This window comes from Phascolarctos cinereus, unplaced genomic scaffold (genome assembly GCF_003287225.1).
Source record: "Phascolarctos cinereus isolate Bilbo 61053 unplaced genomic scaffold, phaCin_HiC Scaffold_4;HRSCAF=312, whole genome shotgun sequence".
In the NCBI taxonomy this organism is placed as follows: domain Eukaryota; kingdom Metazoa; phylum Chordata; class Mammalia; order Diprotodontia; family Phascolarctidae; genus Phascolarctos; species Phascolarctos cinereus.
Window position 1 is genome coordinate 236,295,782 of NW_027555847.1, and position 27,082 is coordinate 236,322,863.

Consider the following 27,082-nt stretch of genomic DNA (forward strand, 5'->3'; position numbering starts at 1 on the left):
TACTTGATCAATAAACATTTATTAAATGCCTACTGTGTGCCAGGCACTGTGCTAAGCACTAGGAATACAAATAAAGGTAAAGGAGAGTCCCTGTCCTTAGGGAGCTCACAATCTACTGGGACAGATAACATGTAAACAAATATATACAAAGCACAATATATACAGGCTAAAAAGAAAATAATTAATGGAAGGAAGGCACTAGAATTAAGAGAGGTTGCGAAAGACCTCCTGTACAGAATGGAATTTTAGCTGGGATGTAGAGGAAGCAAGAGAAGTCATCAGGTAGAGCTGAGGAGGAAAGAGCATTCCATTTATGATGGATAGCCAGAGAAAATGCCAGGAGCCAATAGATGCACTATCTTGTAATGTGGAACAGCTAGGAGGACAGTGTCACTGGATCAGAGAGTACATAGTGGGGAGAAAAGTATAAAAAGACTGTTAAAGTAGGAAGGGGCTGGATTATAAAGGGGCTTTGAATGCCAGACAGAACATTTTTTATTTGATCCTGGAGACAAGAGGAAGCCAATCACATGGTCAAAACTGCACGTTAGAAAAATCACTTTGTTGGCTAAATGAAGGAGTCAGGAGAGACTTGAAGCAGGCAGATTGAACAGCAGGCTACTGCAATAGCCCAGGTATGAGGTGATGAGTGCTTAAACTAGAGTAATGGGCAGTGTCAGAAGGAAGAAGGGGGCATATATGAGAGATGTTGTAGAGGTAAAATCGACAGATGTTGCTAACAGCTTGGATATGGGGGGGGACAGTGAGTAGAAGATAATTTCAGGAAATAAAATCATCATACATTATTCTCAGCTGCACAAGGATCTTTATAAAACCTGACCATGTGGTAGGGCATAAAAACCTCATAAAAATGCACAAAAGCAGAAACAACTAACCACAAAACAATAAAAATTATAAACAATAAATATTTTAAGAAAGGATTAGAACAAATTAAGCCTAAATTTGATCTTAAAGAACTGATGTATCAAATAACAAATAATATGAAGTATAGATAATTTCATCAAAGAAAATAAAAAAACTTTTGGGATTCAGTCAAAGCAGTCCTTAAGGAGAAGTTTCTATCTCAACACTTTTACTGACAAATGAGAGAAAGAACACAGTAATAAACTAGACATGCAACTAAACAAAGCAACAAAGGAAAAATACAAATTAAACACAAAAATACAAATTCTGAAAATAAGAGATAAAAAATTGGGGAAAAAATCTAGTAGCTTCATAATAACATTAACAAAAAATAAACCTTAGCTAATCTGATTAACCCACAGCTAATCTGATTTAAAGAGAGTAAAACCAAACTGATAATATCAAAAATGAAAAAAGAAAATTTCATAACAAATGAAGAGGAAATAAAAAAATTAATAAAAACTATTTTTATTGAAGTATATACCAACAAAGCTGGTAACTTAAATGAAATGCATGAATATTAACAAAAATACAAAATATTTTCATTAATAGAATAAGAGAACTTAAATAACCCAATTCATGATAAAGAAACTGAACAATCCATAAATGATTTCCCAAACAGGAAAAACCCATGGAAGATGGACTTACAAATAAATTAAATAAAATATTCAAAGAAAAATTTATTACAATATTGCAAAAATAGCTCGCGATTATAGGAAAAGAAGTAATTTTACGAAGTTCCTTTTATGAGACAAATATGGTTCTGATACTTAAATCAGGGAGTAATAAAGCAAGCAAAGAAAAGTTACACACCAATACCTCTAATAAGTTATCAATGGAAAATAATTAAGTATTAGCAAAAAAGTTTACAAAAACTTACACACTATGACAGGTTGGATTTATACCAAGACTACAGGGTTGGTTCAATGTTGGCAAAACTATAAACATGTTTTCATCAAGAGGTACAGAAAAAAAGCACTTGATAAAATATTATACCTATTTATGGAAAAAAAAACATTAATAAGTATAAAAAAAAAGGACCTTTCCAAAAGATGGTAAAAACCTACAGCTAACATTATATGTAGTGGAGAAATGCTAGTGGATTTTCCAATAAGATCATGGGTAAAACTGACCACTGTAACCACTATAATTTGATATAGCCATAGAAATGTTACCTACGGCAATAAAACGAAAAACAACAACAAATTAAGGATATACATAAAGGCAAAAAGGAAACCAAACTATCACTGTTTTTGTTTTTTTTAAAAACAAATTTCACTCAGAGAACCTTAGTGATTCAACTGAAAAATTAACTGAAACAATAGCTTCTATAAAGTAGCAGGATATAAAGTAAAACCCACAAAAATTATCAACTTTTCTGAATATTAAGATGCCTTAGGATAATCCTAATTCTGAAGAGTCTTTGACTTTTGTGCCCTTAGGTGAACAGGGAAGCCACATCCACACAGCCTGAGGACTCCATTAACAGCAGCTCTCTTGAGTCTCAGTCTCCTAGCCCACCTACATTCTTCTTTGCCTTTTAGGAAAAAAAATTAGCTTAACCTACATAGTGGTAGGAGGGGGAACCTCACTAGAAATTGATCCTATCATTTTTACTTTATCTATTTGTTATATAGAGAAATTTTTGTTTTTTAGAGATAAGAATTAATACAAGATGTCCCCGGGAATTCAGTTCCAACCATAAATAATGCCAACTAGAAATTCAGCAATGTTATTCCATGATCCACCAGAAAGCCTCTAGAGTCTCAAACACTTTGGGTTCCAGGAAAAATATGGTTGCAAAGCTGAAACTTAAATAAATTGACGGCAGAACAACAGCGTAAGTGAAGACTCTGGATTAATTTGACTTGATAGGATTCTGGCCCAAGACATGGAAGAGAGACAGATTGATAGCTTTTTCTTGATTCAGTAGGTGGTGGTGAATCACCATTCTTTGCTATTGGAGGTATTATAATGTCTCACCCATATAAAGCTGCCACTTCATAAAGCTGTAATATCTAATTGAAATGCTACTGATTTTCCAAGGTACAATGCACCAAACCTCTTCTGCAATAACAGCAAAAATACAGTGGAATTCCCTGATAATCCAGTGTTTAAGGCACTTGTCTTAAAAACTCACTATGTTCTATTAGTTTTTAACTGTTAGTAGTTCCTTTATGGATTATATGTAGATCCAAAGTATCAACATATTAAGCAACATCATACTTAATATATAGTAAGCAATTTTTCAATAGGATTCATTAGGGGACATTTATGGACAGAATCAACATAGAGACAATCAGAATATATTTTGCATACCTTTTTAGAATTCTGAGCTATTTGTTTTTCTTTGTTGTAAGCATTGGTAGTTAGAACTTCAGGTGATGAGAATGATGCAGTAAGTTTCTTAGGGGTTACTGATGAACCACTTTTCTTTGTGTTTACCAGTGAAGTAACATTTTTAAGGGCTGGTGCTTCAGTGGTTGTTGGCCGAACAACATAACCCATTGGTGTCCAAGACAGCTCTGCTCAAAAATAATAGTAATTATTGAAACATTTCAAACTATGTTTTAAAAATGTTCTAGTTGACTGGCCAAATGGAAAAAGAGGCACAAACATTTAGTGAAGAAAAAATGTCCTTAAAAAGTAGAGCTGGCCAAACGGGAAAGGAGGTACAAAAGCTCACTGAAGAAAATAATTCCTTAAAAATTAGAACTGACCAAATGGAAGCTAATAATTGTATGAGAAATCAAGTAACAATAAAAACAAAACCAAAAGAATGAAAAAATAGAAGACAATGTGAAATATCTCACTGGAAAAACAACTGACCTGGAAAATAGATCCAGGAGAGATAATTTAAAAATTACTGGACTACCTGAAAGCTATGATTAAAAAAAAAAAAGAGGCTAGACGTCATCTTTTAAGCAATTATCAAGGAAAACTGCCCAAATATTCTAGAACCAGAGGGTAAAATTGAAAGAATCTACTATCACCTCCTGAAAGAGATCCCAAAATGAAAGCTCCCAAGAATATTACAGCCAAATTCCAGAGCTCCTAGGTCAAGGAATAAATATTGCAAGCAGCCAGAAAGAAACAATTCAAGTTGTGTAGAGCCACAGTCAGGATCACACAAGATTAAGCAACTTCTACATTAAGGGATAAGAGGCCTTGAAATATATTCTGGAGGACAAAGGAACTAGGATTACAATCAAGAATCCAGCAAAACGGAGTATAATCCTTCAGAAAAAAAAAATGGAAATTCCATGAAACAGAAGACCTTCAAGCATTCTTGATGAAAAGACCAGCGCTAAACAGAAAATATGACTTTCAAATACAAGACTCAAGAGAAACATGAAAAGGTGAACAGGAAAGGGAAATCATAAGGGACTTAAGGTTAAACTGTTTACATTCCTACATGGGAAGATGATTCTTATAATTCATAGAAAATTTCTCATTATTAGGGCAGTCAGAAGGCAGAGGGCACAAATGTGAGTTGAATATAAAGGGATGAAATCTTTTTAAAAGAATAAAATTAAGGGGTGAGAAAGAGGGAATACACTGGGAGAAAGGGAGAGGTAGAATGGGGTAAACTGTCTCACATAAGAGGCAGGAAAAAATTTTTACAGTGGAGGGGGAAATAAGGGAGGTGGGAGGAGTGACTGAATCTTACTCTCACTGGAATTGGCTCAAAGAGGAAATAATATAAACACTCAACTGGGTACAGAAATCTATCTTACCCTAAAGGAAAACTGGAGGGGAAGGGGTGGGGAGAGAAAGGGGTGTGTGTGTGTGTGTGTGTGTGTGTGTGTGTGTGTGTGTGTGTGATAGAAGGGAGGGCAGAGTGAGGAGGGGGTAGTCAGAAGCAAAACACTTTTGAGGATGGATAGAGTGAAAGATTTAAACGGAGAGGGGGTGATAGGATAGGGGGAAATACAGTTAGCAATGATAACTGAAAAGAATGAAGTTTCTCTGACAAAGGCCTCATTTCTCAACTATACAGAGAAATGAGTCAAATTTATGAAAATAAAAGCCATTCCCCAATTGATAAATGATCAAAAGATATGAACAGTTTTCAGTTGAAGTAATCAAAGCTATCTATAGCTATGTGAAAAAATGCTCTAACTATTGACTGGAGACATGCAAATTAAAACAATACTGAGGTACTATCTCATATCTATTATGGACTAATGGCTAACTGGCTAATAGGACAGAAAAGGAAAATTACAAATGGTGGAGGTGATGTGGGAAAAATGGGGCATTAATGCACTGTTAGTGGAGCTGTGAATTGATTCAACCATTCTGGAGAGTAATTTGGAACTACGCCCAAAGGGCTATAAAACCATGCATACCTTTTGACCTAGCAATACTACTACTAGGTCTGTATCCAAAAAGAAATAAAAAGATAAAAAACAAAAAGGAAAAGGACCTATATGTATAAAAACATTTATAGCAGCTTTTTTTCTGGTGGCAAAGAACCAGAAATTATGGGGATGTCCATCAATTGGGAATGGCTGTACAAACTGTGGTATGTGATTGCGACGGAATACCATTCTGTTATAAGAAATGATGAGCAGAATGCTCTCAGAAAAACCTGGAAAGACTTATATGAGCTGATACAAAGTGAAATGTACTGTGTACAAAGTAACAGCAATATTATAAGATGATCAGCTGTGAATGACTTAACTATTCTCAAGAATACAATGATCCAAGACAATTCTGAAATGCTATCCATCCCCAGAGAAAGAATTGATGATATCTGAATATAAATTAAAGCATACTCTTTAAACTTTATTTTTCTTGAGGGTTTTTTTTTTGGCCTATGTTTTCTTTAACAACATGACTAATATGGAAATACGTCTTACATGACTACACATGTATAACCTCTCTCGAATTGCTTGCTTTCTCAATGGGGAGTGGGGAGAGAGGAAGGGAGAGAATTTGGAACATTTAAAAATAAATGTTAAAAATTGTTTTTACATGTAATTGGGGAAAAACAAAACAGTAAATTAAAAAAAAGTTCTAGTTGTTTACTCAACATGCGGCACATATAAAGTAATTCCTCAAAGCATAATCAAATTTGGGCTACTATTCAAAATTTCTCCTTGGAAACCAAGCCTTCACTAAACTATTTTCTTCCTCATTCCATGCATATCAAACTTTTTCCAATAACTGTAAGGTTGATCTAACTGGGGTAGGAACAATGCTTTTTTCTTCAGGAAAGGACAAACAGTAGATTCAGTTAAAAAACAATAGACCACAAATTCACGTGGCAAACACACAAAATTAAAAAGCTAAAGATCAAATTGCGTCCTTACTAACCTTGATGTGTACCTTTTAACATCAGAAGCCAAAGATCACTAGACTTCAGCTATCACAACAACTGGTAATTTATCTCTTTTTTAGAACACAGGTATAAGTACAGCAACACTACTTCTTAGGTACCCATGAAACTCTATATATAGACAAAACAAAAGGACATCCATCAAGATATCAGCAGGTGAACTTTATAAGCTAAACACCTCTCAGAAGCTTGTGGTTACTCCACAAGGGAAAAGACAGATTGTTCTACATTATTTAAAAATATGCTAGCAGTATTCTTGCACTTTTCACCTTAAATCATCATTTAAGTGAGATATTCTTAAAAAATCTAACAAATCTAAAATAAAGGCAATTTGAAAGTTCACTTACAAAAAGAGTAATTTGAAAATGCAAACATATTTAGAATATGCTATTTTATTTTTGCTCTTTTAAATACTAAATTTTGTTCTCATTCTATATAAACAAAATAACCATATTAAACTCCTCACAGAACATTTTATTCCTATATAAGAATCTAGCCAAGATTGATAAAATAGCATTTTATTCCATTCAATCTCACACATAATTGCAAAATATTTCATTTTTAAAGTTTCCCTCTCTGTCCTGCTACCAACCAGATGTTTGCAACATTTCCTTTACTTACTTTAAGCCCAGAAACTCATTTTCATGATTTAAGATTTTTTTCTGTTAAAAAATTCCTCAGTAACCTTTTAGTGTTTTGGAAAACAATAAAAATTAGCTGATTAGCCAGTTAAATATGGACTTCATATAAATCACTCATATCTTTTAAAATACTATACAGGCACTCTTACCTCTTGTAGAAGAGGGGGAATTGGTGTCATTCTCAGGCTCAGATGTAGCTGTTTCAGCTTTCACAACTAATTCTTCCTAAAAAGCAAACAAGGGTATTTTTCTTATTATATGAGATAGAAATCAATCAATTTAGCCACATTCATGGGGAAAACTTACATAAAGTGATACTGCAAAGTAAACAATATACATAACTACAATGACACAAACACAAATAACAAAAAAAGAAACTGAGTGCTATGTAATTACAATAATGACTAAGCTTGAATATTTACAGCTTCCATAACGTAAAGAGGTCAACCTTATTGCTAGCATTGTTTTTAAAGATCAACTTTACTTTTGGATTGCAACTTCTGAACAAGGAAGCATAATCATTTTTTATTGCCAAAAAAGTTAAAGCAAGACAAATTACTGTAGAATTGTTTATAAAATAAAAATAATTTATTATCACAACTATGATTATAATATGTTCTAAAAGAGTGGTTCTCAACCTTTATTAGTATGAACATTCTTAAATAAAAGATATTTTCAATGCCATGAATAAGATTATAAACAGTACTTCTGAACTTTTGTATTTTAAATAACAATAATGGCTGGGGGGGGGCAGGGAGAGAAAATTCCAAGATGATACAGATGCCAAAAATGAGGGGAACAATTCAGATTTTTTTTTCTATTTTCTCAGCTTTCTAAAGCTGCAGTAATAAGTTTTAGGAGATGATTACTTTGAAAAAGTTTATGTTCAAATTAATGATAAGATATTTTGACAACAAACTTAAAAAGCACAAGCAACAAAACCTTAACTAACCTTTGATGTAGGTTTCACCACTTCTCTTATGAGGCATATATCACTAGCAGTGGAGCTCAAAGGTCCCCACTTGGGTTGCTTTTGTACTTCAGGTATGTCACTGTTCCGAGAGCCTTGCAGTTTAGGAAAATCCAACAGCTTAAGTTCAAATTCAGGTTTGGAAGAACACACATTTTTTTGGCTGGTTTTAGGTCTCCGGTCTGCACGTTTATGATAAACCTCTGTAATTATAGGATTAAAATTAAGTGTAAAATCAGTTCAAAAGAGGTTTGATTATATTCAGTCAAGATACAATACTAAAGCAGCAAAAACTTGATAACTATATCTTCTTCAAACAATTTCAATTAACTTTTGTTATAGTAAAGTTACAATCCTTACATGTAACAGTAGAACATATTAAGATCTAGAAGTACTAATTATTATGAGAATGGGTTTTGGACTTCTAGACCATGGCTCCATGGGGTGATGGGATTTTGGCCAAGAAATGAGTACACATAACGAAAGCTGGAAAAAATATTTGATGATAAGTCTTACAAATCTAATCTGACTAGCAACTGAAAGAAATTGGAGGTAGAAGTAAAAAATTACTTGAGTAGATCTATTGAGCCTCATAAACTATCCTTAATGAAATGTTTAGTGCCTTCAGATCTTTCTATATGCTGGTTGAGTAAATCCTGAGAGTGAGCTTTTGTACCTCCTTTTTAAGGAGTCCTTCTCTTAAGTGAATTTTTGTCCTTTTTCCATTTGTCAATTCTGGTTTTAAGGGGCTCTTCTCTTCAGTGGATTTTTGTGCTTCTTTCACCATCTGGTCAATTCCGTTTTTTATAGTGTTATTTTCTTCAGCATTTTTTTTTGCTTCCTTTACTAAGTTGTTGATTCCCTTTTTATAATTTTCTTGTACTTCTTTCATTGCCCACTCCCCCAATTTTACCTCTACCTCTCTTACTTGATTTTGAAATTTTTTTTTTAGTTCTTCCAGGAATTCTTTTTGGGCCTATGACAAATTAATATTTTTCCTTTGAGGCTTTGCATATAGCTGTTTTGACTCTCCACTGTCTTCTTCTGAGTTAGTATCTTGATCTTCCCTATCACCATAGTAACTTTCCATGGCCAAGTTCCTTTTTGTTGTTTGCTCTCATTTTCCCAGCCTATTTCTTCACTTTTAACTTTCTGCTAAAGTTAAGACTCTGCTACTGGAGTAGAGGGGGCACTGTCCCAAGTTTTCAGGTTTTTTGTGCTGCTGTTTTCAGAGCTAGTTCTGGGGGTTTACAACTTTTTGGTTCTTCCAAGATGGCATGATCACTGCTCTCCTGGTCTGTGCACAGGTCTGTGAGTGACCATAATCACTCTTCCAACCTGGAATTGTGACCAGGTACCTACTTCCCTGTAGCCACAAGTAACAGTGACCTATGCTCTTCCTTGCCCTGGGACTGAGACCCAGTACTGTGCATAAACAATGCAGCAGAGTCCTACATCCAGTGCCAGCAAACCTCCAGTGCCCATAATCTCCTTCCAACCAACCAGCTACCCCCCACCCCCTTACCACCTATAGGTTGAGAGCTCCAGAAGGCACTGCTGTTGATGTAGCCACCTCCCGAGACCTGCTATTGGCTTTTTGAGGCACAGATGCACTGCACTACACTGAACTCTACTCTCATCCAGGAAAGACAGACCTTTCCTGCTAACCTTCTAAGTTGTCTTGGGCTGGAACGTTGTTTCACCCCTACTTTTTGTTAGTTCTGCTGCTCCAGAATTTGTTTTGAGGTATTATTATGAAGTTGTTTGAAGGGAATTTGGGAGAGCTAACATGAGTTCCTGCTTTTACTCTGCCATCTTGGCTCTGCGTCTCCAATGGTAGCTATTTCTAAAGGCAGAGATGGAATGCTTATCCAATTAAACTCAATACTCAAAATTGAACTCATTATATCTTCACAGAATAGTGAAGATACAAAGGTATGGTAGAAGAGGGAGGTTTTAAGTCATCTGAAAAAACTGAAGGATAAAGTTGGAATAATAATTCCCACTGATCAAAATTAAATGATTGAGGTTTAGATATGAAACCTTTTTCACAGTGAGCTAGAAAAATCAGCTATAACCCAGTGAGAAATGAGCTCATTGATCTCCATAATAACTAGAAAATCCAAATTAATTCCCTATCAATCAACATTTCTTTTAAAACTGGAGAAACATATCCCTTCCTTACTATGCTCACAAGACTTAATTTCATTCACCACTTAACTCTTTGAATAAGGATTCTCAGTCAAACACAAAGCAATAAACAAAGCGGAGGTTGATCATGATAACTTAAGTTTTTATTTTTCAAAAATTATACTGAGAATAAAATTGTTGCTTGAAAAGAAAAGGAATGGATGCTCTCACTAATTTGACTATGAAAGACATTTAGAAACTTCCTGATATGTGCCTTTCATTTTATAAATTTCATATTTAAGTACTGCAGGGGGAAGGGAACAAGCATTTATCAAGTGTCTACTATGTGCTAGGTACATAAGAAGCTTAATGATTTAAAAAATGTTGTGTGTGTAGTAAGTTTCTTTATGAAATCTTTACTTTTCACATAGGAAATTCTACAATGTACTTCATATTGAACAGGAGGTAAAGTTTACTGAAAGGCAAGAGGCTGGGGATTAAAGAAGGTTAGGAACCCCTGTGTATATAAGCTAGAGCTGGCCTCAAGAGTCAAGCAGATCTGGATTTAAATCTCACCTCAACCACACAAGGATTATATGATGGCACACAAGTCACTCTCAGTGCCCCAGGCAATTGTCTAAAACAATAAGGTGAAGAAAAGGTGCAGATTTGCTTTATAGCAAAAGAAATTCTTCACCAGAAACCTGCTATACTGATGAAATCAAAAGTCAGACAAAATCTTAGTCCGTGAGCACATGTGTATTCCTAAAATCATCTAGCTTCTAATAGACTTGAGATTTCAAATAAAAGCAACTAGCACATTACTTTCGATCACTACCTACATTCTTTGCCATACTTTAAAAAGTCCCTAGATGGAAAATTAGGAAATATGATACTTTGCTCCCATGGTCAAATTTACAATGCAGTTGAGTCCAGAGTGCTCTGCACCAGCCAAATCATTGATTAAAACAGCTATAGCATCAATTCTTCCATTAGAAACTGCCAGGATGACCACAAATGCTTCATCATATTACTTACTAATATGATGAACAATAATTTTTGTCATTCACTCCAGTATAGTCCCTGTAAGAAGAAATGGCATCAGGAAGGTAAAGAAGCATAAAACTGCTCAATGGAAAAAGAATTACCAAACCTCACACACCTTCAATGAACAAGGGACATTAGTCTAGGTCAAATGGCCTGTTTAAGTCCTGCAAGCAATCTCTACCCATTGTTATTCTGTTGCTTGTATTTTGGGTTAATGTTGATGGCTAATTACTTTTTACCTGATTTTGAACCACCTTCAGAGTAGGTATAAATCTGATGGGAACCTTTAGCTGGTTTTATAGCAGAGAATGAATTTCCTTCAGTCACTTTACTGTTTAATTTTTGCTCATTACATGTCATTCTTTTCTGCAGGAAAGATTAAAGTGACATGAAATCAGAAAAATACTCATATAAAATATTTTAAACTATACATTGTCAAGAAAAGTCATTTTAAAAGATCACAATAAATTATTTTTAAGAAAATTAAATATTAGCTTAAGGTCCAATTTAAAATACTCAACAAAAGGGATAAACAATGCCTGTGCTATAAGTAGTACTTACCAGATTTTTATAAATATTATAATTACAAATTAAAAAACATAATAAAAATACAGCCTCTACTAACCTTAAATAGGCTTTTAGTTTCTTGTGGGACAGAACAAATTTGTTCATCTCTGGATTTAACTATTTGCACATTACTATAACATTTAGGGTGGTTATAATCATACTGTGAGCCAGGTACTGAACAAACACTTTGTGTAGACACAGGTGAATGAGAAGAGGTGCACTGATGATCAACAGCAATATCAGCAGATGAATACTGAGATGAGAAAGGTGAAGAAGATCCAAGAGAGACATCTTCGGTATAAGCCTTCTGTCTAAATAAAAATTGTATACTTTAAATGAAGATTTTACATAACAAAGCAAGTAGAGATTAATATTTAATAAACAGGAAATAATTATGACCTTTTTACTTAAGAGTTCTAGATTTCTGAAATCTCTAGAAAATTTTAAATTCTAGCCGTTAAATACTCCTAGCCAACAGGGTTAACTACTTCATAAACATTTTAGAATTTCTTATTTTTCAAATCTTTTTTTTCTGTACACTGTATAAATTTAGCCAATTTCATGTACAGAATATATTCTTATGGAGGAAAGGTTTTTCTTTCAGATGCATTTAACAAAAAAAATTACTCATAATTCTCTTTAGACATTATGTGCTTTTAAATGACAGATTTGTTCTGGGAATAATGGGGGGGAGAAGCAAGGAATCTTAATAAATAATGCAACTACTTCATAGATTATAATAAATTATGAAATAAAAAACACCACTAAATACAGGCATATTTAATATTCCATAAAAAAAGACTACAGGATCACTAGATCATACAATTCCATCAGAATCATAGTTGTCTCAAAACTCAGAATCATAGTTGTCTCAAGATAACACTTTGCTATAATAAATTCTGCTTTAGCCAGGAAAATGTCCAGGTATCTCATAATGAGTACGGGAAAAGTCTTGGAGCCCATCACTGCTACCTATCCCAAAGCCAACAAGACGAAAAATCTAAAGTGCAACAACCAGTAACAGTATCTGTCATGGGCTCTCCAAAATACCTCAACTCAAAGGTTCTCCCAAGTTTGTTTTTTAATAGTAAATATGGTAGAGTTGAGAGTTCTCCTAAATTACCCACTTTTCCACATAACCTTCTCCTGCTCCAACTCTACATTATACTATACTTATGGCTTGTGAACTGCAGCCTGTAATCAATATAGAAACAAAACAACATCAAGCAGAATGTAATAGGGTTATTTTTGCCCAATAAAACACTGGCACTTGGTACAAATCAACACTAACCATTTGTTTTAAGATGGCTGACTAACCCTCACCCAGTATGTCCTCTATACACATTACAACATCTTACAGATATTTTGTTGAGAATCATTAAAATTACAGAAGAAAAGTCATTGAAAATTTTCCCTGGATGCCATTTTGTCTCAAGATGACAGACTAAATTACAACTTCAACTCATATATCAATATCTACCTTTTAGTAATAGAGTAAATTTGACTAAAAATGAGTCAAAAGTTATTGCAGAATAAACAAGTAAACTAAATCTGGTTTAGATACTAATATAATTTTTCTTTATAGCAAGTGACAGTCATATAGAAAGGTACTAAAAAAAATTCATCCTGAGTTAACCATAGCAAAGGATTTCTGATAATAAACCAGTAAAATAATATTGTCATTGGCCAGGAATTAATTAGAAACCCAAGTAAAAATCCCATCCTGAAGTTCAAAAGCTCTATAAATTATTTTTTGGTAGTATGATAATGCTATTATAAATACATGACTAGAAACTGCAAACAGTTTGCAAGACATGGGGAAAGAAGAGAGCTGATACTGAGTCTTCCTAAAATGAATTAACAAAAATTACTTACAGTCTGAACCATTCATTTTGGCACTTAATCAAACACTGTGACATGCTTATTTGAAGTCTTATTTAAAAACATTATTTAACATATTTAAAACACTCTTTTAAGGTAAGGTACACTTCTTTTGCAATTCATCCTCTTCCATACCCAAACTGATAACCTAGTAAGATCCTCAACATAGAAACCACATGAATCAAAAAAGTGCTGCAGGTTTAGGACAAAAAGAAAGGCATCACAGGCTTCCATATTCCCCAAACTAATTCCTTTACTGAAATCTTGCATCTTTGTATGCCCCGGTTTAGTTTTAGTACATATTATCAAGTTTTAAAAAAGAGTTCATGTGACAGTGGGGTGTTATGCGGGTAAGAAAAAGCTGAATATATAAGAAAAGGACAAAAGAACAAAAAGAATCTAGCCACAACCATATAGTGGAAAGAACACTGACCTAAAAGTCAGACCTGTGCTCTAGTTTGGACTCTTAACCTTTATTTAGCTGTGCAACTTTGGATAAATCACTTAGACTCTCTGGACTTCAATTTATTCTTTAAATGAGGGAGTTAGCTAAGTTGCATTCTAGCTCTAAATATCTATTCCTCTAGTCTTAGGGGAAGTGATATCTCTTCTCTAAAATTAAAAACTCCAACTATCTGTTAGATTCCATCCCTTCAAACACCTAACAGACTTGGAAAGGAATAAAAAGCCCAATGTTCACAAACACCATCCTCTTCCTCTAGAGACTACTTAGCTTCTGCTTTTAAACATGTATGTTCCCCACAACTTTCAAAAATTCATCATTTAACTAAGCTGCTCCCATTTTCTTATTTTTTGCATACACTGCCTTCAGGACAATCTGGCTTCCATTCCCAATTTCTTCAAACCCCAAACTATGAAAATTTTATTCTTAAAGGCTTTCCACTTCCTAACCCCTCAATTTTTCCCTAAGGTTCAGTTCTCAACTCTTCTCTTTCCCTATCAAAGCTCATCCTTTCAAATTATTTAAATCTCAAATATACTCTCTCAAAATCAAAGTCCATGCTCTAAACTGCTTAATAGTATTTCTATTTAAATGTTTAGCTTGCAGCTCTAACCTCAACAATTTTAAAGTGGAAATCACTCTCATCCTAAGTTCTGGATGAGGAAAGCTACATCTGTGTTTATATAAATTGTATATTGTAGTCAGTTTAGTAAATAAAATAAAATGTTGATGAGGGCACAGAGTAGATTAAACAGAAAGATGAAGATAAAAAGATGGATGTAAAAAAATTAGAAGAAATGGTATAGATATGAAGGATGGAGAAGATAATTTTAAGGTTTACAAACATTTAGAAAGGGAAGTGTAATTATAGTACGGCAACAGTTTTAAGAACAGGCCCTTCAAAATCAACAATTTCCTTTATGGATAGACTTACTAAAGAGGTAGGTAGGGAGAATGCTATATTCTGACAAAGTTCCACATGCTATTTTTATGGACAATATGGGAAGAAATGTGCCTAGATAGTATAATTTGGAATTGTCCAAATAACTAGATCCAAAAGTGGTCATTAATATACTGATGTCAACTGAGAGGGCCCCAGGAATCCCTTTCTTGGCCCTAAGTTGTTCAGCATTTTTAACAATGACTTGGATGAAAACTTTAAGAGTAAACTCATTAAATTCGAAAATGACACAAAGCTGGGATGGCCAGTTAATCCACAGGATGAATTTCAGAAGGCAGAACAGCAGAACTTGAAGCAATGGAATGGTTTTGAATTACAGCTAGGTTTAACACAAGCAAAAACTTCCTAACAATTAGAGCTTTTTCAAGGTGGGAGATAAGGTTTCCCATCACTGGAAGTCTTCACAAGCAAAAAATGAGATGCCTACTTCTCAGAAATGTAGAGGGACTTCCTGTTCAAGCAGACTGGATTAAATGACCAAGATTCCTGACTTCTCAATTCTGAGACTCTGTAACTAGATTAACTAAGCTATGAGCTGGAAGATAAAAATTATTCATAGAACACGTTTTTATAATGATGTTGTTGATATATTATAAACACAATTAGAATCCCATTTTAATAAATACCACTTTCAAAGTCTGGTTCTATATAAGATGGTTATTTCCATGCCCTGGCCCATAGAAAATGGTTTAATGCAAACACAATGGGTTTTAACAGTTACACATCGTTCATGCGGAAGTCAATCTTGATGACAAAATAGAAGGGCAGGCATACTAATGATCATCTCTGTATTCCCATACAGTGGATGATGTAATTGTTGCACTCAAATCATTGATGAGTTAATAACATACTTGAATGCAATGAGGCATTTTTCAAAACAGTGGAGTTTGTTCCCCTATGTTCACAAATGAAGTAGAAGGGAGAAGGCAGAGGTCCCTTCTAACTCTCTGATTTAGTGTTTCCAGCCTATACTGCTTTTTGTTAGTAAGACTGTCTAAAAATCTTTCTTTTGCTAGTTAATTAGAGAGAGAGAGAGAGAGAGAGAGAGAGAGAGAGAGAGAGAGAGAGAGAGAGAGAGAGAGAGAGAGACTGACCTTGAACTAATAAGAGGTAAAGTGAATAGGAAGAAAATAGTGCTCAAGTTCACTGTGACCCACCTATGGACTCATTCATTTGATTTTTCAGACTCAGATGCTCTGCTAAATGTTACACTTTGTTTTAAGTAAATGTTTCCCTCCTCCACAGTAGCTCAGATGGGAGCCTCAATACACGCTTCCTCAGACTTCTGTAATAATGGTCCCCACACGAATTTAAATTGAGAGCAATCCTACACCAAACTTCCCTATGGGGTGATGCCACATCAATAAATGCACACACAGAAATAGCTTCAATCTCTTTAAAGGTAATTTGGAAAACACACAGCTTTTAATATTATTTCATTATTAAATATATCAACTCTTATCCTATAACTTCAAATCTTCAAATACAAAGTTCTTATGTCAGTAATTCAAAACTGATTTTGTTGGCATTGGTATTTCCTTCACTGGTACAGATCACAATCTCTTTACAGACTCGTAGATGGTCTTCAAGAAATGCTGCAGGTGGAAAATTCCTCATCCTATAGCCAACCTAGTAAAAAAACCTCTCCAAACTTAGCTAGGCTGGACTTAGAACACAGGCCTGTACTCACAGACTTCACAGGCTGTTACAACCAGCCAGAGCAAGTCCACCATCAGCACGGTTTTTGAGACTTAAGGAATACACCTCTTTGCCACAATGAGGTATTATAATAGGACCTTAATGAAAGGAAAATTTCAAACAATATATACATTCTGAAAAACTGTTGTATTTTTTAGATAAGAAATTTTGCCCTTTCCACTAAAACAATCACCAAAGTAGAGACTGAGGAAAAATGATTCACAGATCGCATGAGTACACAATGAAGCAGTGTACATGAATGAGTCATATATATATATATGTATATATGTATATATGTGTATGTGTGTGTATCTATATCTATATCTATATATATATATAAAAAACTGACCCAGACCATAACCTTGTAAATCTAGCATTAAGAGATAGGTTGGCAATTATTTTATTGAATTTAAGTGCCATGGACAGTCACTCTGGGTGAGATGCCTAGATTAATTTTTTTTAAAATAGTTTTTAAAAGACTGTAGCTTCTTTTCTATCCATTCAAAATTTGTATAACTATAAACAAAATGTTTTAAAATGAAAATATGGATCATAGCTTAACAATGTAAAAATTTTCAAAGTTTCTGCTTGCAATTACTGGTAATCCCCAACAAGCAACTCACTACTGCCTCTACTTGACTCAGAGAGTTCTCTCCAGGGGCCCCCAGAAAATTTGCACCTCCCCCTCCCCCCCAACTCTCACAGTAGAAAAAAGTCATACCATAATTAGTACTACAATTACATTTGCTATACTATAGGCTAAATAGGCTTTTGGGTCCACTCTATTCAGCAAAATGAGAACATTATTTCTAATGTTCTTCAGAGCCTTCAAGAATGAAATACTCTTTCTAAAGTAGGGATTACCAAACTGATGAAAATCCCAAAATCTTGGGAGTTCATTAACCTTATTTTCTTAGAGGAAAACCAAAAGTCCAGGAGGTTAATTAACTTGCCCAAAATCAGGTGGTTATTTAACTGGCAGCGCAGGCTGGACTACAAGCAAGGATAATTTCAGCTCTAGCACAAACTAGATGTATGACCTTAGGATAAACCATTTAACCATACTGGGTCTTAATTTATCAATTCGTTTGAAAGATGAGGAAATTTAAGTGGAAATAAGATACTTTTTTGATTCCTGTAAGATAAGGAAATTCTCAAGAAGGTAAAGGGAGAGGAGAGGTATAGATCAGAAGGACATATAAAACCAATACCTACTGAATTAAAACTTTAAAATAGAACATCTCCTTCACTAATGAAACCCAAGAACATAGGAGTATAGTATTAAATTCTTATGCAACTAGGTGTCAGTGAAGTACTAAGCAACAACTACTCAGCATGACCAGATATGAAAATAAATCACGAAAATACTCTGAAGTCCCTCAACATCCCATGAAACATTAGGTCTCTCCATTATATATGATCACTTTTGAAGACTACGCAGAATTGAGTCATTTTGCAACCAAACATCCCAAGAATTAGCTAGTCTCACAGGTCTGCTTGCTTTCCTTCTCCACTGTAGTTAAAATCACAGCTCACTGTTCCACTGAAACAAAATACACAGCTGAAGCCTTAGTCCTTCAGTGTATAGTATTGTAATGTCACACCACACATAACATCACGATATTGTAATATATCCCAGACCTGTTTCCAATCTATTCTCACACAAAGCCTATCACTAAGTTATCTGCATAAAATTTGGAAACTTAATGGATGTCAAGATATAAAATTCCCTCTATAAGGCATGACATTTAGAAAGATACATACTCAGTCACAGGTAGTTCCTGAACAAATGGATAGCATGTAGTTGCGAAGTTAGGGAAGACACATGCGTCTGAGGATTCTGACCATGCCACATTAAGCACAGCATATTTTGGGACAAACGGTTTGACATCTGCTGATAACTTGATGCTGCCCTGAGGAAAAAAAGGGGGTTTTGGCTACATGCATTCTGAAATCAACTGAAAAAACATACATACAAAAACCCCTCAAATAGATCAAACACCACAAGGGTACAACTGATGCTGAAGAAGAGGTTCCTCATATTTTCGAGACAATTAGAACACATTATTGACCAAAGATTTTTTCCCCTCTATACTTTTTATTAAGTATAGTTTTGAAATATTAGTATCAGTTAAGAGTTCAAAAACTTTGATTGTGATTCAATAAAGTGGGAGAAGAAGAAATCAGGCAAATGCAACTTAAGACTTATATCATGTTTTCAATCTGCTGGAACTTTCAGGCAGGAATTTCTTTAAGTTTCATTTTCAAAACTGGGAAAAGATATATTCATCTCTCATTTTTGGATGTAAAGAATGACTAAGAAAGAATGATAGTTCACTCTGAAAGTTAAAAGTACATATGACAAATCAATAAAAATGCACTCAAACATATGCAAAAATTTATTATAAAAATATGCTAAAAATAAAGTAAAACGCTAACTTTCTGCTAAGTGATCTGTTAATGTCCTTTAATAAATGATCACAGGACTTGCTGAATATAAGTGGAATACTTTGTGAGAACTCTAAATTACCATTTCCTCTTAAATATGGACATATCAGAACCACTAAAATTCATATTCTAGCATAATATTCTATACAATTATCCATAAACAGTACAACTTCTAGAATTGTTTCTTATTTATTCCCTTGTTTCAAGAGTTTTTCTACAACTGCTGCTGCCTTTTATAAATATCATTATAGGAAAATCTTTTAATCAATTTACTCAGCTTTTAGTTAAACCAACCGTTCCCGTCCCCAAAAAACAGAAACATGACACAAAATCCAGGGCTCCATCTAGTGGTTAGAGTTAATCTCAAATATATTTTTAAAGGCTTAAAAAAGAAAACTTTGGGGAATTTTTATAAATTAATTACTTTTTCTTTTGGAGATGCCAAATCCTTGCAGAATTTAGTTGATATCTACCCCACTGTAGGTTGTCACCTACCCTGAAATTTATGCTCTGGATTACAGAGTTGGCCAGGGCAATGATCTGCCCAAAGTAACACAGCCAGCATGCGCCAGAGGCAGCATTTGCACCGAGGGCTTCCTGATTCCAAGGCTAGCTCTCAATCCACTAGGCAGAGCACAGCAGTTACTTTTCCCTCTGCTCTGATTAAGACAACGTTAAATGCCGGGAAAGTGGAGACTACAACGCAACCAACATTTACTGTTATCCTCCCTGTCTGAGAATGTCACACGATGACATGAGTAAATATTCAGATGCGTCACCGACTTAGGTTTTCATCAATCAAAAATATAATAGATTGTTAAAGGCCTGGTAGCAGCATCGCTATGCCCTTATTGGACTTGGGGCCACGGTTATTACTTTAAACTTTGTGTTTTTAAGTGAGCAGAGAACAAACATAAATAAACGAATAAGGGCGCGCAGGCAAGCACCGAGCCGAGGACTACCTCAAGGCCCAGGGGAAAGGCCAGAGACAACGGAGACACCGGGGTCGGGGAGCCAGAGGAGAGACCGGGGTCAGCCCCGCACCCCGGGCCCGGACTCTGGAAGCCGTGAGGGGGGCCGAGGGTCGCTGCAGGGGTGCACGGTCCCTTCCTCCTCCTTCCCGGCAGGGGCGGACAAAAAGGGGGCTTGGGGGAGACACAACCGGACCCAAACCCGCGGAGCCTCAGCGCTCTCGGGAGGGCCGGCCTCCCGGGGCTAACGGGCCGCCAAGTGCCCTCTCTGCCGCCCTTACCTCGTTATCGGGCTCCCTTTTCCCATCCGAGGCCATGGCGGAGGAGGGGTAGGGGGAGGTTGCTCCCCAGGGGAACCCGCAGAGGAGCAAAGACGCCTTCCCTCCTCCTTCCTCCTCCTCCGCCGCCTTCGCTTTCCCTTTTTCCACCGACGCGAGGAAAGTGCGTCACAGAAGCGCGACGCACGCCTCGACGCCGCGCTTCTCTTTCGGCCTGCTCGCCTTCTGCGCGCTTGCGCTCTTCGCCAGAGGCTGGGCGCACGTGGGCTGGACGCACGTGGGCTGGGCGCACGTGCGCTGTTCGCGGTTTGCTGGTGAGAGAGTAGCTCCCCGCTGTGCCACCCGCGGGTATTGTTGCCCACCGCTCTAAAATCCACTGATAGTTCTTAACTTCAGAAAAGGAAAGGGAATCAATTTTTTTTAAAGTATTGATCATTTTATTTTTATTTCCCCTTTCTTTCGAAATACAGGGTGTTCAAAATGTTCCAGTGCAGTTTTGAGCTATTAAAGCTTAAGTAAAAAGTGGTTTTTAAGTATTACTTATTAGTAATAGTAGTTTAATAGTAAAATATTACTGTTTTAAGCTATTAAAGCTTAAAATATTTCTTGGGTTTTTAATAATTATGGTAATTAGTTGTTAAAAATACCATTTTAAAGATAGTAAAACTTTTAAACTACTTTTTAAGGTTAAAGTGCACTAAGATATTTTGGCGCTGTATCCCTCCCCTACCCAGCAACATATTCTTTGTGACAAAAAAGGGGGGGGGGAACAATTCAGCAAAATTTGATACAACACGTCAACTGTGTCAGATAGCATCATGCAAAGAAAATCAGGATGTTGAGCTGTACCTTCCTAAGTTAGAATTATAAATTGTATGAGAGAAGACAGGTCACAGATTTTTAAAAAGCAAATGTTAATGGATCAGGTACTCTGTGCATGATGGGGGATCATGGGGGAAATACAACAGTCTTAATCCCTTAGTTTTACTTAGGAATCAAATTTTTACTTGCTGTTAATCGTAATAACAGGTAGCATGGAGGAGTAAATAAAGAATTGACCCAGGAAGACCTGAGTTCAAGTCCCACCTCTGACACATACTGGTTGTGTGATTCCAGGTAAATCACTTAATCTCTCATTGCCTCAGATAATTGTAAGGCTAAATAAATTGCAGAAAAGGTTAGGACTTTCATTGGTACAGGAAATTTTTCACTTGAGAGTTCCCTGTATCAATTAAATCATAGGTCCAATCACTGTCACTAATAATGATGAAAATAATAGGGTCCCCACTGACCAGGCAGACATGAATGGGATACCAAACAGCATCACTGAGGCAGAAGTCAAATCACAAAATCACAGATCCATAAGAATAGTAATAATAAAAGCTGAACAGCCCACTAAATAGAGTGTTAGACTGGAGAAATAACATGGGTTCAGATCCACCTCTGACACTATCTCTGTGACTTAGGAAATTACTTAACCTCCATCTGCCTTAGGCAACTCAGAATTATGCCACAAAATTTCAGAGTTGTATGGGACCAACCACACCCTGAATACAGTAGAATCCCCTCAACAACACAACTGAAAAGTGGTTATGTCGTCTTTTTCCTGGTGGGACCTACTACCGCTGCCCTTGGAGGCAGCCTGGTCCACTTTTTGGAGAGCATTGAAGTTATGAAAGAGTAACCACCTCTAAGGGCCATAAAGTCCCCTGGGATTTGAAGTTCTTTCCAGTTTGTAAAGAAGGGAAACTAACACAAGATCAGCACCTCCTACTCCCCCCAGCAATGGGGCAGAAGCTTTTACCTAGGACAACATCATTAGAATTGAGGGGTTCTTAGGGAGAACAAAGAGAGAAGGGAGAGCTAGTCCCATAAAGACAGAGTAACCAGGCCAGCAATATCTGCACATCTGCAGTGCCCTTCTTTCAGACTGAGAGGTGTGTGTGACTTAGTGTGTTTGAGGAATGGAGAGAGAGGAAGAGTCAAGGACACCATCTACATTGTGAGCTTGCCTGGGTGAAGAGTTTCAATGGAATAATGAGGTCAGAAGCCAGATTGTAAAGGGTTAAGAAGAGAGGAAAGAAAATGGAGTCACTCTTTTGTAGGTGACCTTTTAAAATATTTAAGCCATAAAGGGCAAATAGGATGATGTGGGGATATATGGATTGAGTGAAGGTTTTTTTTGAGTATGGAGGCAACATAGGCATGTTTATAGGCTGTAGAGAAATAGCCAGTAAGCAGGGAGAGATTGAAAATAAGTGACAGAGTAGGAATGATAGAAGGGGCAGTCTGTTGGAGGGGATGAGATGGATAGGATCATCTGGGCAGGTAGGTGTTAGGCTTGGTAAACAGTAAGGTTACCTCATCATGTGAGACCAGGAAGAAGGAAATAGTGGCAGAAGATATATAAATGATAGGAGAGAGGAAGAGGAGAGAAAAGGGAGCTCAAGGAGAATAATCTCAATATTTTCTGTAAAATATGAGGCAAAGTTCTCAGCTGAGATAGTGAGGGAAGCAGAATCCAGATGGCAGCCATGGCAAAACCATGTTTTGGCCAATCCAATGAAGAGCATGGAGGTGGGGTGGAGGACAGATGGAAGAGTATGGTAAAAAGTCCCAAACCAGGAAATGAGTTTGGAGATATGAATTAATTGGGGGGGGGGCGGGGAACCTCTTAATACAGTTGTAGCAGCCCTTCTTGAGACAGATTCTGTTTCCTCTAAAGGCTAGAGGAGTGATCTAGACCCTCACTGAGAATTCTAGGAGCATGAATTTTTGCTGTAAAGTATTAGGACATTTTGATTGGACTGTGTGAGATTTTGACACAAGCCCAGGAAAAGGTTGGAACTGAGACACAGAGCTAAGAGAAACAGAGGCCTGGTAGCAAAGACCTGTCAACAAAGATGTCCATCAATTGAGGAATGGCTAAACAACATTATGGTAAATAAATATAATTAAATATTACTGTGGTATAAGAAGTAATGAGAATAGCATTGAGGGATTAAAAGTGTGGGTCAGTACATATAATGATACTTTTTCAACACGTTAGTAAGTTTTGCTGAACTTATTATAAGGGCTAGATACCTGACCTCTCAGGTATTAAATATCGGGGAGGACATATAGTGAGAAAGGTAGGGAATGTAAAAAAAAAGATATCAATAAATGTTTATAAAAGAAATATATTATTTAACAGAGAAATAGAGGCAAGGAGAGGGGAAGGGAGCCTAAAAAGGGCTGAGTGCTAAGAGGTAGGATAGAATTGGGAAGAATCACATGCAAAACAAACTTCAAATAGGGAGGGTTGATCATAAGAAAGGAGATTTTTTAAAAGGTATTAAGACCCAGTAATCAGAATATAGGCTAGGTGAAGAGAGCAAGGTGAGGTGGGGGGTGGGAGTGGGGGAAGTAAATCAAAGCATTCTGTTGGCGAGGGGAAGAAGGGGAGAAGGTGAATTCACAGGTATGAGGAGGTGACTCACATTCCCTACCATTCTCCAGAACTCTCTTCCCTTATTTATATACTTCTATATAGTTTATATAGAAGAGGCATGAGAAAGGAATGCACATAAACTCTAGATTCATCCCCATTAGGGGTGCAGGTTCCCTTAAGGACTCATGCCTGCTTTTGCTAAAGCTAAAGCATACAATAAACTTTTTGTTTGACTAAGATAAGTCTTGAGTGTGTGAACTCATTTCAGGCAATTCTGCCTTGGATTTTCGGGTCCCAGCGACCCAAAACCTGGTCAGTGTGACTGACTGGTCAGAAGGATATGTTGATTCACATGACAGAGGGACACACGTGAAGCCCAAATACCCATGCACTCAGAATTTATGCTTCAGATGATCAGGATGTTATGTTGGAAGTTTGAATCAAATTAAGTCTCAAGAATGGTTTCATTGCCTTCTAGTCTATGTGGTAAGGATCTTCATGTTAATAGATATTATCCCTGTTACACCCTACCCCTTGATGGTAAGGCGCTAAAAGTCTTTTAGGGGACTTTCCATCACATTAGTTTTAGTACCACTAATCACCAGTACTGGGCAACATCAATGCCCCCAGCAAATGGAGCTTCTTTCTTTTCTCTGCCCACCAGACTGTGGCAATATGATGGAGAACTTAGGTTGGGATTTCCCATTAGGTTTCCCATACTTGGGAAAGTATGGCAAAGGTATATTGGATTCTCCCAGTGAAGAAAACTATTCCTGACTAATCTTAGCTATAAGAATAGATAAAAAGGCATTGAGATTGACAATTCCATGCTTCTCACCCAGTGTTACAGTGACCAGTGTGACTTGATCCAATAATCTGTGGTACACTAAGCCAGGAAGTGCTATTTTCTTTGCTGGACACATAGGTGTTGTAAAGGGGAGGATCTCCTCTTGTCCTCTAACTCCATGCCCTCAGCTCATCTACATATGTGTGCACACACATACACAGTGTCTCTGCATCCCTCTGCCTGTGTGTGTGTGTAACTTGTAACTTAATGGAATAAAGGGGAATGGAAAAGAGGAGGGAAAAGTACTCAAATGGCTGCAGCGACAGGCTGCAGTGATCAAAAGGTAAGTGATGAAAATTTACTTGTGGGAGATAAGGCTTCTTGCCACTAAAGAAGTGTATTCAGCACATTATATACATCATATCCTTCTAATGCTGTAGCTTCCCCACTGCTTACATCCATCTCAGTTGGTAGGGAGCTTTGACTCAGGTCATTATTTTGTTAACTATCCAAGAAAGCTCAAAGTTTCCATTTTGGCCCCATCTACAACTAGCAAAGAGGCTGCCTTAACCAACCAACCACAGGTACTGACTTTTCCAAGAGTTTATGTCCCTTTCTTCCATGGTCTGCTCCCTAAAATCCCTATGAAAATTCAATGGACCTGTTTGAAGGGGTTTTCTAGAATAACCTTATAATGTGGCTGATTTTCAAAAAAAGGGGCCTGGACTTTGGGGGATGCGATTGAATGACCCTTATTGCTGCACCATCCTGGATATTTCAAGTTGCATTTATACCTCCACAGGCTAGTCATTTTTCTCATCAACTTCATGTTTCCAGAGCCACATCCAGAACTCTGATTTTGCCCTCCCATATGCTTGTAGTCACTTTAGCTGTCTGATCTTCTACTTAAATGTGCTGGTTCACCCCATACCTATGTGGTATGATAATGGGAAGCCATGACTAAAACCTTATACCACTGGGGTGGGACTTTACCCAGAAGGTGGAATCGAATTGCATCTGGCCCTATTTGGTCATAGGACAGGGGAAGTCAGCTCATCAAACCCATCTCTGTTAGGGATTTCATTCCCTCCATTGCTTACTCTGCCAAAGGGAAACTGGCAGGCAAGATAATTTGTCAGGTATGCCCAAGTTAGGTGTTGAAGTGAATCAAATACTGAGCCTGGAATCAGGAAGACTAATCTTTGAATTCAGACCTGGCCTCAGACACTTACTGTGTGACCCTGGGCAAGTCACTTGGATGTTTGCCTCAGTTCCCTCATCTGCAAAATGAACCGGAGAAGGAACTGGCAAACCATCCAGTATCTTTGCCAAGAAACCCCCAAAAAAGGATCACGGAGAAGCAGACATGACTGAAAAGTGACTAAAAAACACGCTCAATTCCCTGGGACAAAAAGATTATCTAGGATCCTTAATTTTTACTGCATTTTTTTTCAAGGCATCTATGAAATATCCAAGCTAATAGTACACTAGGGAGATCTAAATCGGCCCCATTAGAGGAGATCTTCAACATTTTTCTGGTCTTATTAGGTTAAAGTTGTCCTGAAACCTTCAAAGTTCCTTGGTGATGAAAGCCTGTCTAGCCTACCCTCTTTCCATGCAGGAAGTCACTACTTGTGAGGGGAAAGGAGTAGTAAAGCTTACTTTGGGCCTGGTCCTTTATAGCTCTTCACTGTGGCTCACTAAATTTTCCAGTGGGATTTTGGATTGCCTTCAAGGCAATCTTTGAAGGATAAGGACACACATTGGTCTCCAGTTGTTGGATTCCCAGTTTACTTTCATTTTCCTTGTGATGGTGATCCAGCTTTTCTAAGGCCCTTAGTCACACAAATGTCCTGACAGTGCATTTGCTCTTATTTTCATAATGGGCTAAATTACAGTTCGGTGGGGATTGGAATCTCTCCTTATTCCATTGAAAAGATTATAGCCTTCTCATCAGCTGCAGCATTCTTCCCTTCATCCACGAGGTCACTCTGATTGAATCTAATCTTACCAGTACCCTAAATGTTCTAGGCCAAGCCTGACTCAAGATAGTCAAGATGGTTCAGGTTTGAGAATGGGATGAAAAGAGACACTTTGTAGACCATTTGACATTCAACAAAAGTTTACTCAACAACAGCATGGAAGGAATAATTAGTAAAGAAGTGGATTCAATTGGAGGCAGCTTCCCCTCTCACTCCTGCCCACCCCACTGCCTTTATGTGTCACGGCAGCATGCTCAGTCACAGTATTCCCACAGAAGTTCAACAAACCTGAGAAGCCTTTATTCCTGTGCTAGGGTTTTATGTTTAGGCAATTGGGAAGCTGTGTCATTTGACCCTTACTCCACCCCCTCCCAGGCCAATTCAGTCTTGAGGCCTGTTTCACTGCCTTTTAGGAAAAAAACTAGCCTATGTGGCAGGGATCTTCCAGTTTTAGTAGATGTTGTTACTAATTGTTCAAATTAATGCTAGTTCTACTGTACCATGCAGTTTAACATTCATTTAACTTTTTTTCTACATTGTTTTTAAAGAGTTTATTTCCTTGA

At 36.7% G+C, this 27,082-nt stretch overlaps 1 protein-coding gene across 3 annotated transcripts in view; it reads right to left on the minus strand.

The window, feature by feature from the left end:
* Positions 1 to 20,526, minus strand: part of SECISBP2 (SECIS binding protein 2) — a 57,731-nt gene extending 37,205 nt beyond the window's left edge. Inside the window, exons 1-7 of one of the 3 annotated variants that reach the window (XM_021009495.2) lie at positions 20,324 to 20,482; positions 18,388 to 18,536; positions 11,679 to 11,931; positions 11,293 to 11,419; positions 7,859 to 8,079; positions 7,056 to 7,131; positions 3,244 to 3,449 (exon numbers count right to left, since the gene is read on the minus strand). In XM_021009495.2, the coding sequence (XP_020865154.1) occupies positions 3,244 to 3,449; positions 7,056 to 7,131; positions 7,859 to 8,079; positions 11,293 to 11,419; positions 11,679 to 11,931; positions 18,388 to 18,536; positions 20,324 to 20,359 (1,068 nt within the window). In that variant the 5' untranslated portion in view covers positions 20,360 to 20,482. Of the gene's footprint in view, positions 1 to 3,243; positions 3,450 to 7,055; positions 7,132 to 7,858; positions 8,080 to 11,292; positions 11,420 to 11,678; positions 11,932 to 18,387; positions 18,537 to 20,323 lie in introns of all 3 variants that reach the window. The other 2 variants (XM_078152965.1, XM_021009496.2) reach the window with 2 other exon arrangements.
* Between the last annotated feature and the right edge of the window lie 6,556 nt (positions 20,527 to 27,082).